At 38.6% G+C, this 15,082-nt stretch overlaps 4 protein-coding genes across 4 annotated transcripts; 2 read left to right on the top strand and 2 right to left on the bottom strand.

Annotated features, from left to right (window-relative positions):
* The first annotated feature begins 108 nt into the window (after window positions 1-108).
* On the top strand, window positions 109-5,195 carry LOC17888462 (protein VACUOLELESS1). The gene is made up of 16 exons (XM_006296069.2): window positions 109-253; window positions 741-1,599; window positions 1,707-1,997; window positions 2,251-2,390; window positions 2,461-2,566; window positions 2,647-2,739; window positions 2,844-2,933; window positions 3,026-3,139; window positions 3,233-3,340; window positions 3,441-3,514; window positions 3,646-3,700; window positions 3,852-4,033; window positions 4,151-4,280; window positions 4,364-4,466; window positions 4,628-4,725; window positions 4,817-5,195. The coding sequence occupies exons 2-16, from the start codon at window positions 757-759 to the stop codon at window positions 4,964-4,966; spliced, it is 2,577 nt and encodes an 858-aa protein (XP_006296131.1). The 5' UTR covers window positions 109-253; window positions 741-756; the 3' UTR covers window positions 4,967-5,195.
* An 82-nt stretch (window positions 5,196-5,277) lies between these two features.
* Window positions 5,278-8,736, bottom strand: LOC17888175 (neutral ceramidase 2). Its single transcript, XM_006296022.2, has 9 exons — window positions 8,219-8,736; window positions 7,805-8,013; window positions 7,387-7,716; window positions 7,028-7,280; window positions 6,656-6,926; window positions 6,436-6,561; window positions 6,281-6,344; window positions 6,004-6,173; window positions 5,278-5,918 (listed from the first exon to the last, which is right to left on the bottom strand). Exons 1-9 carry the CDS (start codon window positions 8,512-8,514, stop codon window positions 5,367-5,369), a joined length of 2,271 nt encoding a protein of 756 aa, XP_006296084.1. The 5' UTR covers window positions 8,515-8,736; the 3' UTR covers window positions 5,278-5,366.
* A 1,321-nt stretch (window positions 8,737-10,057) lies between these two features.
* Window positions 10,058-12,235, top strand: LOC17888638 (protein SSUH2 homolog). The gene is made up of 7 exons (XM_006296432.2): window positions 10,058-10,182; window positions 10,275-10,466; window positions 10,719-10,770; window positions 10,871-11,202; window positions 11,286-11,427; window positions 11,519-11,644; window positions 11,725-12,235. Exons 1-7 carry the CDS (start codon window positions 10,161-10,163, stop codon window positions 12,107-12,109), a joined length of 1,251 nt encoding a protein of 416 aa, XP_006296494.1. The 5' UTR covers window positions 10,058-10,160; the 3' UTR covers window positions 12,110-12,235.
* Window positions 12,236-12,293: 58 nt separating this feature from the next.
* LOC17890230 (ribosome biogenesis regulatory protein homolog) lies at window positions 12,294-14,916 on the bottom strand. Its single transcript, XM_006294555.2, has 8 exons — window positions 14,748-14,916; window positions 14,203-14,353; window positions 13,889-13,940; window positions 13,614-13,742; window positions 13,331-13,448; window positions 12,853-13,036; window positions 12,649-12,762; window positions 12,294-12,540 (listed from the first exon to the last, which is right to left on the bottom strand). Exons 1-8 carry the CDS (start codon window positions 14,843-14,845, stop codon window positions 12,424-12,426), a joined length of 963 nt encoding a protein of 320 aa, XP_006294617.1. The 5' UTR covers window positions 14,846-14,916; the 3' UTR covers window positions 12,294-12,423.
* Window positions 14,917-15,082: the final 166 nt, after the last annotated feature.

Below are 15,082 nucleotides of genomic sequence, written 5' to 3'. Positions count from 1 at the left end.
CCACAGATAATTTTGATTTAACCAAAATCTCATGTATCGTTGTTATTAAAGAACAAAAATGTATTTGACGGCAAAAAGTTTAGAAAAGGAAAGAATAAAAATGTATTTATAAGAAAAAAAAACAGGGTCGTGGCATGTTCTTCCAAGCTTCTGAGCTCCGATCGCTCTTTCTCAAAACTCCGTCGTCGGGTCGATAAATTCGTCCCTTGTTCGATTCTCCCCTAAGAACAAACGTTGATTCCGATTTCTAAAGGTAAGTTTTCTTATTGATGATGCTCTTTTGATTTTCTTTCCAAAGGGGAGATTCCTTTAACGAAGATCTCAAAGTCGATTGAAGTAAAGAGATTGATGAACTTTGATTGCTCCCAGTTTCATTGTAAAACCAGATTAGTCTTCATACAATCTTATAGTTATCGCCTTATAGGACTGTGCATTGAAAAAACTCGTTCATTTGGAGACTGGTGTTTAGGAATCGGAGCCTAAGTTTCGAGTTTGATCGCAGCTAATCGTAAAATCCATAATTTCGAGGATCAAATTGCTGGGTTTTACATTATGAAGAGTTGTTTTGTGTCCATAAACTTAAAAGAGTTCTCTTTTAGCAAATTCGTTGCTACTTCATAGCCATGGATAATGTGCAATAGTGTTTTGGGGATTTAGCTTTGTGTTACCTTGTTTCCATATTTTGATTGATTGTGCGATAACCTAATTAATGACCCAGGTTTCTATTGATTGTTCCCCAGGTCCTGACTGAACAAGATGGCGAACGTGTCTGTTGCTGCGGAATGGCAGCTTCTCTATGATCGATATTACAGGAAGCCTGAGATATACCAAATGAGATGGAAACATGTAGATTTGAGCCGCAACAAAGTGGCGTGTGCCTCATTTGGTGGGCCAATTGCAGTCATTCGAGATGACTCGAAGATTGTCCAACTATATGCTGAATCTGCTCTAAGAAAGCTTCGGATCTTTAACTCAGCAGGTATACTTCTCTCTGAGACGATCTGGAAGCACCCCGGGGGACGCCTGATTGGAATGTCTTGGTCCGATGATCAGACACTAATTTGCATTGTCCAAGATGGCACCATTTATCGTTACAACATCCACGCTGAGCTCATCGAGCCCAATATGTCAATGGGCAAGGAGTGCTTTGAACAGAATGTGGTGGAGTGTGTCTTCTGGGGAAATGGTGTTGTCTGCTTGACAGAAGGAGGGCAGTTATTCTGTATCTCTGATTTCGAGATGATGAAGCCTTTTAAGTTGCCTGATGTCCCGGGGTTAACAGAAGACGATATGCTTCAGCCAACTTGCTTGGCTGTGAGAGAACCTGAGTACACGATGTCTGGGACTGTTGAGGTGTTGGTAGCAGTTGGTGATGAAATTTTTGGTGTGGAGGAGGACAGTGTCCAAACTTTTAGGGTTGATGAGCCTAGTTTTAAAGACTCTGAGACACAGAATGATGATTATGGAAATTTGATTGGACCGGTCCAGAAGATGATTGTATCGCCTAATGGAAAATTTCTAACACTCTTCACTCATGATGGCCGGATTGTTGTTGTTGAAATGGAAACAAAACAAATTGCTATTGACTACAGTTGTGAGGTATGCATCATGCCTCTTGAGGTGCTTGGTTCTTTCTTATGATGGAAATTGGTGGTTGTTTTGTGGTATGGTAACTTAACTATGTCTTTATTTGTATATTTTTCTAGTCAGCCCTTCCCCCAAAGCAAATGGCATGGTGTGGAATGGATACCGTGCTGCTCTATTGGGATGAGGATTTAACGATGGTGGGCCCTTTAGGAGATCCTGTTCACTATTTCTATGATGAACCTGTAATTCTTATCCCAGAATGCGATGGAGTGAGAATATTAACTAACACGAGCCTTGAATTCCTGCAAAGAGTACCTGATTCTACTGAGTCAATCTTTAAGATTGGAAGTACATCACCTGCAGCTTTGCTATATGATGCTTTGGATCACTTTGACAGGAGAAGTGCTAAGGTAGGTTTGTTAGCATATGCATCTTAATGGTTCTCTGTAGCAGATGTTTTATATTTTGTTGTGATTTCTCCATAGTCAATCTTTAGTGTCTCAGTTCTTCCTGCTGTTTCTAGTATTGGTATTGTCAGAATAATATATTTAGGTTTAGAATCAATATGGTGTTCTTACAGAAATGGAATGAGTTGAGAAAAATAGTTTGTAATTACTATTCCTAGATCTGGCTGATGAAGTTGATTTGCTCTTCGTCTGTCAGGCAGATGAAAATTTGAGATTAATTCGTTCATCGCTGTCTGAGGCTGTTGAATCCTGTATTGATGCTGCTGGCCATGAATTTGACGTGACTCGTCAGAGGGCTTTGTTACGAGCGGCAAGCTATGGACAAGCTTTTTGCAGGTTAGTCTAGAAGAATTGACTTACAGTAGTAATGTAATCTCTGAGACTAATTCTCGGCTCGCTGCAACAGTAATTTTCAGCGTGAGCGTGTCCAAGAGACTTGTAGAACTTTAAGGGTTCTAAATGCTGTTCGTGATCCTGATATTGGCATACCTCTTAGCATACAGCAGTACAAGGTATTTGCAATTTATTTGTTTTTCTTGTGAAAGAAACGTTTGCAACTACCATTTCCTCATTATATTTATTTGGCTTGCAGTTACTGACACCAGTAGTTTTGATTAGTCGCCTTATTAATGCTCATCACCACCTCCTTGCTCTGCGGATATCTGAGTACCTAGATATGAATAAAGTGAGTCAGAGATTATTTTATTTTTTCCGGTGAGACACTCCTTTACCAACAATATTTTCCAAGCCTTAGGGTGCATATGGTTCTCTGTTTCTGGCGTTATATAGGAAGTGGTGATAATGCATTGGGCAAGTGCAAAGATAACTGCTTCACCATCAACTCCAGATACTCATCTTCTTGAAATTTTACTTGATAAGGTTCAAATTCTAGTTTATATTAGTCTTTGCAAGATATATATAGAGATGGAGGAACTCATGGACTTAGAAAGATTGATGTCATTGAATTTCAGCTCCAACTATGCAGAGGAATATCTTATGCTGCAGTGGCAACTCATGCTGATAACTGTGGCCGTCGAAAGTTAGCTGCAATGCTAGTTGAACACGAACCACGCTCCACAAAACAGGTTTGTCTATTTAAGATGACCACCTCCCCATTAGGATTCTTAATGCAGAAGTAGGAGACATTCATATTTCGTGATCACTTTATGTAATTTCAGGTTCCTCTTTTATTAAGCATTGGGGAGGAAGACACTGCTTTAGTGAAAGCAACTGAGAGTGGTGACACCGACCTGGTTTATCTGGTCATATTTCATATATGGCAAAAGGTCTGTGACTGATTTATTAGTGATTTTATACTTTTAACTATAACTAACTGGTTTGCTAACAAACAAGAACTAACTGGTTTTAATCTGTGGGGGTTATCAGAGACCTCCTTTGGAATTCTTTGCGATGATCCAAGGCAGAGTTTTGGCACGTGATTTATTTGTAGCTTATTCACGGTAGGGAAACCTTCTATCTATCACGCTTGATTAATAAAAATACATCTTTTAAAACTTGGTTTAACCAAGCAGTTGTAGTCAAATATTATTTTGTAAGTATCTAACTGTGTCATGAAATTTTCTTGCTGTAGGTGTTACAAACATGAATTTCTGAAGGATTTCTTCTTATCTACGGGGCAGATTCATGTACGATTCCGTGATCAAGTTTTTCGTTGATTTATTCTGTTAGTTCAGAATTTAAGTTGGACCAGTTTGTTAAATGTTTTTATCCTGTAAACGCTGAAGTTGATGACCATCAAAGAAGTTCGTGTTGATCTTAATTTTTTTGTTGTTCCAGGAGGTAGCTTTTCTTTTATGGAAAGAATCATGGGATATGGGGAAAAACCCAATGGCTAGCAAAGGATCCCCGCTGTACGGTCCGCGCATCAAACTAATAGAAAAGGCCAGAAACCTTTTCTCTCAGGCAAAGGAACACACTTTTGAGTCTAAGGCTGCTGAGGAGCATGCAAAACTCTTGAAGTAATCTTTGCAAGCTAATATGCTATTGTTTCTAAGCAGCCTCCTGTTCTGGAAACTTTATTTTCAGTGTATTCTTTGCTCTTCATCTCATTGTCTTTTTTTGGTTACGTATTTTAGGATACAACATGAGCTAGAAGCTAGTACGAAGCAGGCTATTTTTGTTGATTCAAGCATCAATGATACTATACGCACATGTATTGTCCTGGGTAATAATCGTGCTGCAATAAAAGTGAAGACAGAATTCAAGGTCTAAGTGGATTTTTTTTCCCTGTTGTGCGATGGATGACTGTAAGACTGCCATCTTCACCACAATACTTTTTGAATTTTCAGGTCAGTGATAAAAGATGGTACTGGCTTAAAGCATTTGCTCTGGCTACAATCAAAGACTGGGCAGCGCTCGAAAAGTTTTCAAAAGAAAAGAGACCACCAATGGGTAATTTTACACAGCTTCTCTAACTGTTACAATGATCCCTTCTGTACTCAATCACATCATCTAGTAACGCTGATGTTAAGAGTTAAGAGTTAAGATTTAAGCTTGTAGGCAAATTCATTTTTGGTCTATCTCGTGTTTTAACTGTCATTTACATCATGAAGGGTTCCGTCCATTTGTGGAAGCATGCATTGATGCAGATGAGAAAGCAGAAGCTCTAAAATACATCCCCAAATTGTCAGATCTTGTGGAAAGAGGGGAGGTCTGTTCTGCATATAAAACATGTACTATTCAAATTTTATAAAAATCTATCAAACCCTTTAGTGTGAGTTTTGTGTTTTGTGGCATATCAGGCTTACGCTCGTATTGGAATGGCAAAGGAAGCAGCTGATGCAGCGGCTCAGGCAAATGATGGAGGAGAATTGCTGGAGAGATTCAGGAAGACATTTTCACAGAATGCTATTTTTGATACCTTGAAAATGCCTTTCCAAGGAGCCTCCTAGCTTCAAGTCCTCAAGTTACAGCGAGATGGAGATTTTTGTTGATTGTAAGTTTGTAACTAAAACTCACCTGAGAAATGTGTAAAATAGTACGAGTGAGATTATTCAATGATGTGATAAAAATTGGAGTTGGTTCTCCATGTTGTTCCTTCATTTTATTGACAAATTACATAGTTGCAGTTCAGTGTGTAGTTGCAGTTCACATCATTTTATTGACAAATTACTAACTTTATTCTTCATCTTCACTATATTGGTTAAACTTTTGATATTTGATAAATAACAGGAAGCCTGAGATATTTGATTTCATTTTGATGGACACAAACTCAGATTTCGTTTTCTTATTTGATAAATTATACACGATCCACTGATATGTTTACATATGTAATATATACTATATAGTATGTCATACAACTACAAAGGCGCTAGAAGAGCCAGAGAAGCTACTAATGGATCCAAACAACGACTTAGAAGCTCCATAATGTCTTAGTCTATAAACTCCAGCCATTGCAAATTCCGGTATCCTCCACTCAATCGTTGCTTGGCTCTCCGGGCTCAGCTTAGCCGCCGGTCTTGACCACTTAAACTTCAGACTGAAGTCATCATCGTCGTACACTGGAACCCATTTCCCTCCTTCGTGCAGCGTCTCCACCACAGCGAAAGATCCTTCTGTCATCAAATCGTTTCGAGGACATCCCGACCAAAATGTAGCATTGACTTGTTGACCTCTCCTGAAGGTTGACTTTGGAGGTACATCAGCTTTGACGTCTCCGAAATTGACTCCTAGAGGAGTAGAGTCTACGACCACAGGGGATAGTAAACTGATCTGTTTGTCTAAAAGGTCAGGAGGTTGGGGACCACGTGGGAGTGTTTGACCGTTAACCAAAGCTGTGGCTAGTTTCTTGAATTCTTGGATATAAGCAGTGAGTGTATGTGGTCCGTATAGTGTTGAAGCTCCCTGCAAAAACCAATAAAAGCTGTTATGTTAAGCATAGTGGTGTGACATGTAAACAAAGGGAGTTAGCTAGTGTTTTTTTACAAACCTCGTATCTTTGAACCTCGTACTCTTCGAAAGTGGCGATGTACTGAGAATACGTGTTGGTAAGACCTGCGATCACGACATGGAGATTGTTGCCAAATTCCTTGCTGTCCAAAGAGATGAGAAAAGACTTCACAGCATCACGAAGACGTCTTCCAGCCATTGTGGTGAACTCTGGATCCAATAACAGATTCAGTAAAACCAAAATATTCATCCCAAGTTTAGGCTTTCTAGCTCTGTTGGAAACAAATAAGGAAGAGATAAGAGACTCATTGATTTACCTCCGGGGACACTGAGGATGACTAGTTGGCCGATGCGAAGCATCTGAATTGGAAGAATCGAAGGCTGTAGTTCGTGCAGTTAACTATTAGTCAGTACAGTAAAAAAATTCAAATCTTTCATCACTTATAAGGAAACAGAGAACGGAGCCACTCACCGCCCAGTCATATGGTTCTTTCATCTCACCAGTGTCAAGTAAAATGGGTTTTGGTTTTTGGCATTGGACCTGTTCCGGACCAGGAGTTCTCAACACGTTCCTCACTAGTCTCCAAAAGACATTACCCTTATGAAGAGATTTACATAAGAGAGCATAATCTTATAGTTAGATAAAAGATTCAGAGAGAAATGAGAAGAAGATGGTTGAAAATGTAAACTACCTTATCATCTCCTTGTTTGAAATCAAAAGCACCTGGACCATCAGTTGTTCCAGCAGCAAAACCAAACCCCATTGCAGCTGGACATGTCTTAACCGTCTCAGAGCCGCCACCTGCTTTAGGAACTGTTACTTCAAGATTTGAGAAATCTAGATAGGCATGTTGGTAACCAATTTTGCCCTGCAGCTTCTCTGTAGCTTTGTTAAAAAGTCCTACTGCCATTTTGAATTGCTTTTCTCCAATGATGCGTGTACTCTCAAATTCATCAGGGTAGCTACCAAACAAAAAAATGCAGAACACTACTCAAAATATGCAAAAGATAGGAACTGGACATAGAAAAAAACATATGAAATCAAGAAGCAGTATAGTATATACCCTGGACCATGGCCATAGCATAATTCGTTCTTTCCATTGCAGGTACTGTGATTGAAATCACAAGGCAGGCCAGTGTCAATGCAAAACGTTCCAAGAGTATTTGGACTCACATCACCACAGTTTGATTGACAGAAGGCAGAGACAAATCTACGCTTTGAAGCGTTTCTTACTCGGATTTTAGCATCAAGGGACTTATCCACAGACTTTCCTCTAGAGGACTTATAAGAAGCTGCAATATCCAAAAGTCTGGTCTCTGAAACAAAGAAAACAAAACCATAACGTTCATCCACATGACTCTCCCTGCAACTGCAATGTAGGATTGCTACATTAGGTAACTCAAGGAAAGGATTTTAACTCACGGTTTTTGCTCAAATCAGAAACAATGCTAGATACTCGCCTAGGGGTATTTCTTGAGCTATCTGAATTCTTCTGACCATTCTCAAACCAGTCCTCCATGAACCGCGCTGCAGCTCCCTTGTTATCTCCACTAATCAACGAGTTAGTCCGGCTCATGGAAGTCCCATGAGTAGCAAACCAGTTAAAGCTACCAATAGGTCCCAACTGAGAATCAACAAACTTAACAAGTGTCATTTCTTTGTCAACGTTATACTTATATTTACTCCTCTCAGCTGCAGGATTATTTAGGTAAGAACTCGGACTTCGGTTCACACCAGCATCCAATAAATCCCCTATAAAATCATCACACGCATTGATTTAACAACCACATAAAATTCTCAACACCATTAAAGGAAACAAAGAAAAAGATTGCAACTTTACCTTTATTGACAAAAGCAGAACCAGGACGGAGGCTTTCGTGAGCTTGGATGATGCTTTGCTCAATGCCGTTAACAACAACGTCAAAAGATTGACGAACAAATCCAAGAGACGTCACAATATATGTGACGTACTGAAGATATCCTCCTGGTCCAGCATGCGTGTGAATCCCACTTATTGCTACATTCTTCTCTGTGTAGAGATCACCATACCTGCAAATTTAGTTCAAAATTAAAACATTCGCATGGACTGTTTCAGCATCAATTCGTATTGATTCCTTCAAATTCAACTAAAAACATTCTCAGGACTAAGCAGAGTATCACCATCAATTCAGTGTTCTCAAAAAACAAATCTTTAGCTAATGAAAATGTCACAGATTCTAGCTATCGGAAAATTCTTGGAAGCTACATAAAGTACCTTGCTTTGAGACGCTCAAGAACTTTGATGGTGACGATCTGAGAAGCCATACAGGCATCAAGATTGACAAAAGCGACGCGGTTGCTGCCTTGTGGCTCAGCGACGATGAAGGCACGAGCTCTTAACCGGAAATGGATACCAGAAGCGATTTGATCTGAGTTCGCGTAGCCCATCATGTTGACGTCAGCGGCAGGACCAGTGATGTCATAGCTTCCGACTCCGACCAAGTACTGGGAAGACGAACAAACAGCGCTCGAGAGAAGAAGAAAGAGTAGAAACTGAAACGAGACGGCCATGGGTTGGAGCTGAGATGGAAAGAAAAGAGTAAAGAGATGCGGATCTTAGAGGAGATTCACACACGAGTATGAGTAAGTGAGGAGATTTGAGAGATATAGCGCCATGAAAGATTGAGAAATCGCAAAGGCGTGAGTGAGTAATTTGAGTGGGAGAGAGAGAGAGAAGGAGAGAATTCAAATGTGGACGCGAGTGCTTGTCGGTAAGTAAGTAGTAGTGCTCAAACCATTACCAAACCATAACTCTCTGTGTCTAGTCTACTCATCATCAATTCATTTCATATATAAACCGCGTCGTCGTTGTCATATATAAATTTAGTCTTTGATTTTGCATTTTGCATTCTCACCCAACTTCTCTACTCATATTTGTTTATTTATTAGTATTATTATTATATAACGAGATAAATAGACCGGCGATGCAATTATGAATTATCTATCGTGTGATTTGATTATTTTATCCGTTTGGTTTACTTAATTTAGGGTAATAAAAGACAAAACAGATAATAATACTATATCTTAAATTCTTAAGTGTCCACAGGCACCACAGCTAAGAAAGATGCATTATTATTCCAATGTAAATAAATAATAAGAAAATAATAAAATTTGTAAGTCTTAAATTATTATTTATTTATCTTGAAAATTATATCCACCTGTTTTTTTTTCAGTTATACTTTATGTGACCTTAATTATTTTCTTAAAATGACTAAATTGTTTTAATTCATTTGATAAACTTATCAAGTTCTTAAATGCTTTTTTTTAAAGTCACAATTATAAATAATAAATGTTTTAATGACATCTACTATCCAAATTTTACCTCAAAGAGAAAAAGCATACAAAAGAAAATCAAGTCTGTTTGCCTTAAAAAAAAAAAGAAAAAAAAAGAACCAAGTCTTGTAATAAATCATTCATAGCTGGTAAACATTATATGATGAATTAAATTGATCCATGGATCATGGGATATGTTTGTTTCGGATAGAGCACCAAAAATAAGTCAAAAATGTCCATTTTGCGTTCACTCCCAAGTATCATATACTGTATGTACTAAACAAACAAAAACGTATGTGTTGTTCATAAAAAAAGATTATTCAGGTCAACCATAAGAATCAGACAACAAATGTTAGAATATTTGTAATTTGTAAATCATAATTGAATAGCTTGAAATGATGGTTTTAATCCAGGATTTGAAATATGAAACGAATGCCCCATGTGATGATAATAAAGCCAAGGCTTTGAAGCATCCATGTGTAATTGTTATTTTCGTACACCTCCTTTTGAGCAGTTGTTGTCTCTCCAATCTCCTATAATAAACACTTGACCAAAATGCGCAATTATTTCCCTCGTAAATCTTAACTTAACTTTTAGCTTTACGAACTTTAACTAACAAAACTCAAAAAGTGGGTGAACTTCTTCAACGGTTTCACACGTGGAATTAAAGAACCCGGTTGTACCCGGACCGTATCTGATCCGGGACCCAACCCCGGTTCGATCAGACCGGACAAGACAACTTCTGCCTCTCTCTGTTTCTTGTAAAATGATATGAAGTTTCTCACACGGAGAAGAAGATCGAATTGAGCTGAGTTTTTTCTTACTCTCTAAGAAAAAATATATCTCTTTTTGGTTTATTTGGCTGACAGAGAGATTCGTTGTCCATGGATAAGCCTCTGCTTTCAGGTAATTCAGAAGTACCTATCATCTCCTCTGTGTAAATATCTCCTTTTGAGGTCTCTGATTCGTAATTTGTCTTGTTGAAATTCTCATTTTAGGATCAGAGAAATCGAATGAATCTGAGAGATGGGATTCGTACCAGTACCTGCAAAGAAACAGCTCCTCTGCTCGTAACCCTTCTTTCGCCGGAGCTGGCGTCACCGTCGAAGAAGTCCGTTCCGCTTCCGCTGTTTCTGATCCTCCGTCTCTCTACCCTCCTGTTTTAAACACCCCCGTCTCATTACCCACTCGTAAGTCTCCTTCGATCTTTTCTGAATTCTGGTCCTTCAAAATTTTGTATTGGCCTGCCTTTAGTTATTGATCGGCTTGTGTTTACTCTGGCTTTTGATTTTGATCATCCAAAAAATGCGAAAGTTTCATCATTTCCTGTAATCATCACTTCCTCTCTCTCGGGGTTCTTCAAATTTTCAGGCTTTATGATGATTCTAATGACATAAAGTTTACTTACATTAGCTCGGTTTATCATGCTTGGCATTTTACAGCTCAAGCTATTGGTTATCCAAGTGCATCTGGAGCGGGTCATGAATTGCAAAGGTAGTTCTAGTGATAAACAGTTCCTACTTCTGATCTTATTGATGTTGTTATCTAGCATGTTCTAAACATATGTTCAACTTATGTGATTCTTTTTATTCAGGCAGTTTCTGGATGAGACTGAAATAAGGGAGCTTCTTATTGATCATATTGGCCATCGTTGCTGTTGGGGAAGCCGTCCTGCTCGTACATGGAAGATTCATGCTGTCGAAGACTGCAATGTTTATGTCGGAACTCTTGACACTTTCATTGAGGAGAGGGAAGCTTTAACACAGACAGTGCCTTTCAATGGTGGAAATTTCAGTGGAAAGAAGCATGGATCTGAACCGGGGTTATGGCAATTGGACCTGAGATCACAGTTTCCTACTCTCTTTGTCCCGTATAAAGAAACTCAAGTTCCGGTTCCTAATTCTGAGACTGTTGAGAAGTGCACAGGTAACAAAATTTTGTCCATGATTACCATTAGTACAATTTGAATTTTGTAAAGACTGATGAGGCTCAGTATAATTCATCCACAGATTGCACAGGAAGAGGAGATGTAGTATGTCCAACATGCAATGCCGATGGAGAGCCAGGATTTTACAAGGAGAATCAAGTGATGAAGTGTTCCGCTTGCTATGGAAGAGGTTTGCTTGCTCATAAAGATGGATCTGACACAATGTAAGTTCATATAAAGAACTCAAGTTTCACTTTGATGGTTGCAAATTGCAAACTGTGGCTCTGTTTACAGAAAACCTTCTCGTCTCCACAGATGCGCAGACTGTAGTGGTAAGGGAAAGCTTCCTTGCCCAACTTGCCAATCTCGCGGGTTAGTTAAATGTCAGACTTGTGAGAATACTGGTTCTCTGCTTACAAGCAGTATTGCAGTCGTAAGATGGTAAGTTTTACGAATTCTTAAGAACATACAGTTTTGTGTGGTAATTGAGAGATTTGATTTTTATTTTCGGGTTTTGACAGGAAGACTCTGTCGAAGCGAAAGGTGAGTGCAACAAGAGGGGCTGGTTCAGTACCAGAAGAAGTATTTGACAGAGCAGAAGGAGTTCAGCTTTGCAACACACAAGCTTACCAGTGCACGCCGGCATACTTTGCAGACTCATATTTTCTCAACAGGTTCTCCTCAGAAGTTATCTCATTAAGAGCTGAAGTTCCACCAACGGCGAATGTGGTATGCGAGAGACACACCATATCTGTTGTGCCTGTGACTCGTGTTACCATGGAGGATCGTGGGAAAGCGTTCAGCTTTTACATAATCGGTTTTGGTAAAGAGATATACTTGAAAGATTATTATCCAGCAAGGTTCTGTTGGGGTTTGTGTCCTTGTCTAGAGTGGTTAAAGGTTTGAAAAACAGAGTCGATCTTTGTTCTTATCTAGTTGAATGTAAAGACACGAGTGTATGCTTGTAAACAGAGTGATGTGAATTATTGTGGCCAAAAGTCAATTAGATTGGGAGAGTGAGAGTTTAAAGTCTAGATCAGACTTGAGTTTCTAGACCTTGGAAGCTTTAAATCGTTTATATGATGCAAAATGAAGTCAATAAGATTAAAATAAACGTAAATATAATGTATTAGTTTAACAGATACGGAGCAACTCAAAATTTGTTTTGTGATAGAAGATCGATAAAGATAGAAGAGTAAATAAGACATGCGAGAGTCTCTTCACTTGGCAGGCTTCTTGGTGATGTCCTTCTTAGGTTTCAACTTGTCTGATCTTCCTGACTTGTCTGACCTTCCTGACTTCTTCTTCTCCTTCTTGACGTTGTACATGTTTATTGCCTAAATCACATCATATGCAACAGATTAACACAATTTTTTCACATACAAACATCAGAGGCAACAGACCAAAACCAGAGAGATGAGAGCTGAGAAGTATTTTGGTTTTACCTTGCCGACATTGAGGATCTCATGCGAATGCTTTGAGAATATCTTGCTAAGTACATTATTAGTCTGTTCTTTTTCTGGGTTAACAGCCCCGCGCCCTGCTACAACCGGTAAATACTGCAAATATCCAACAAATGTCATCAACAGATATGGTCATTTAATAATCCCCTATTCCATGTCAAAGGAGGGAAAAGATTGCTGAATTACCTTGTGATGTTTGCCCTGCTTCTTAGGAGGTTTTTCTCCAGGCAACTTTTTGTCGAATTTTCCACCACTAGCGGTTGAAGTAGCGGCTAAACCTGCTACGTCTCCAAGTTCCTCCTTTCCAATTTTCTTTGGTTGAGCCTTCGTGCCTGATATGGGTAATGATGTTGCAGCAAGTTGGACATGGCTGCAAAGATTGTTGACCCAGTTAGATCTTTAGTTTTCAAAAACCATGAAACCGGTGATATGATACCCCACATAGAGCATAAAAATGAAACAGCTCAAACCAAAAACTGAAAATATGAGTGGACAAAATACAAGCAACTAATCAGACTTAATCTTATAACGAAGTCCTATATGAAGCCTAGCATTAACTAAAATGTATTTCCGTCAGATTAAACTTAAAATCTTAGCAACTATATTGTTCGGCTATCTCAGGCAAGGATAGCATTTGCAATACCAATCAAAAAAGCTGTTTTACCTCGGTAAAGCACCAGCTTTTTCAGCTGCCTTTAAATTCTGAAGTCTATTCTTTTCTTGCTTTCCAACTCTCTTCTTTTTCTCGTCCAGTCTCTTGGCAAAAGGATCTTCTCCTGGTTCTGCAGTTATCCAAAAGCTTTACATAGTAAGAAAAATACAACTTGCAATGCAACTCCATATTCTTGTCTTCACACTCAAAGAGATTAGATGTCAACAATGTATCTAACAGGATATAGGTGTCTAAAAACCAAAGATAAGATAAGTTTTTTTCTCACAACACCTACCATCTGATGCCTTTGCTTCAATAATGGGAACATCATTATCATCATTAACACGGTCGTAACCATGGCGACGCTTAAACTGATCAGTTTGTTCGTCCCAGACAACTTTGTCCTTCTTGCGCTTCTGTATACCTAAGAAACAGAACCAAGTAAAATTTCAGACAATAAGAACATTAGTAACTAACTTCAAACTTTAAAACAAAGAGGTCGTAGAACCATCAAAATCTGAACAAAATCAAGCTTGCAATCTTCAAGACAATTTCTCAAATAGCTTTTACCTTTCTTAAGCGCAAATTCTTCCCACTTTGTAGGAGGTTTAGGCCTTGGAACCTGAGGAAAGAAAGAAAAAAAAAAAAAAAAGAGAAGGTTAAAATACTTGAGTACATCCAGAAAATAAGTGATGAGCGAAATATGAACACCATTGTAAGATGCTAGATATGTTGTCCTGTCTTTCGAATAAGCTCATACAAGAAATCACTTGTTTCCTTTCTAAACTGTTTATATACATGCATAGTCGCATTTTGCAAACTTCCAAAACCCATAGTATAACAACATCCATTGCTGATAGTGAGAACTAAGAAGAAGGTATTACATGTTTCTCTCTAGGAAGTTTGGTTGTAGGAGGCGGCAACTGGACAATAGGACCATCATGAGTTTCGGTTGAAGGAAAGTTGAAAAGAGCATTAGCTACTGCCTGAACAAGTTTTCTGCTCTCCTCAAGGCACTCCTTCACAAGCTCCTCCCTGATATAATTCGAAGAAACAGTCATCAAGGATAGAAACAAGCAACTCAACTCAGACAATGTTATGTGATAACGTCACAGCAATTAGTTAAGATTGTAACTCAAAAAGATGTTCAACTCGCCAAAATTAACACTCACAAACATTTCAATTAGGTCATGGTTTAAGGTCTTTAAACAGCAGATAAAGAGACATTAGAGTCTACGAAAAATCAAAGCTTTTCTATGAAAGACGCATAGTTTACTTCTCTTATTCAGCAATCGTTAGATAACAAGTATAAAGATAAGCCCACCTCAAAACAACTAATCAAGAGAAAAGAAAAAAAAAAATCAAGCCGCCGCCGCCGAAGAGCTTAACACAAGCTTCGGGAAGATAGATTAAACGAGAAAGGACGAACCTTGAAGAAGGAGCAGAAGGGAAGCGATGATTCGGATTGAAAGCTAAGAGATTTCCGACATCGACCTGGTATATCTGCTCTGTCTCCATCTCCGTCATGTCTTCCCGGCGCCGTGTTTTGGAATCGAGAGTGGCAAAAAAAAAAAAAAACTTGTTCTTAGGGTTTTGCGATATTTTGAGTTCTAAACCTTCCTCTCTCTCCCCAACTTAAATAGCGGAAATTTGCCAATAAATCCTTTTTTTAACCTAAACATTCAAAAATATATTCAACTTTCGAAAATTACAATTAAGTACCAAACTTTTTTTCTTAACCAGATAAGTACTCTGTAAAAAACT

Source organism: Capsella rubella, unplaced genomic scaffold, assembly GCF_000375325.1.
Source record: "Capsella rubella cultivar Monte Gargano unplaced genomic scaffold, Caprub1_0 scaffold_4, whole genome shotgun sequence".
NCBI lineage: Eukaryota > Viridiplantae > Streptophyta > Magnoliopsida > Brassicales > Brassicaceae > Capsella > Capsella rubella.
This window is presented reverse-complemented; position numbering and strand designations above follow the sequence as displayed.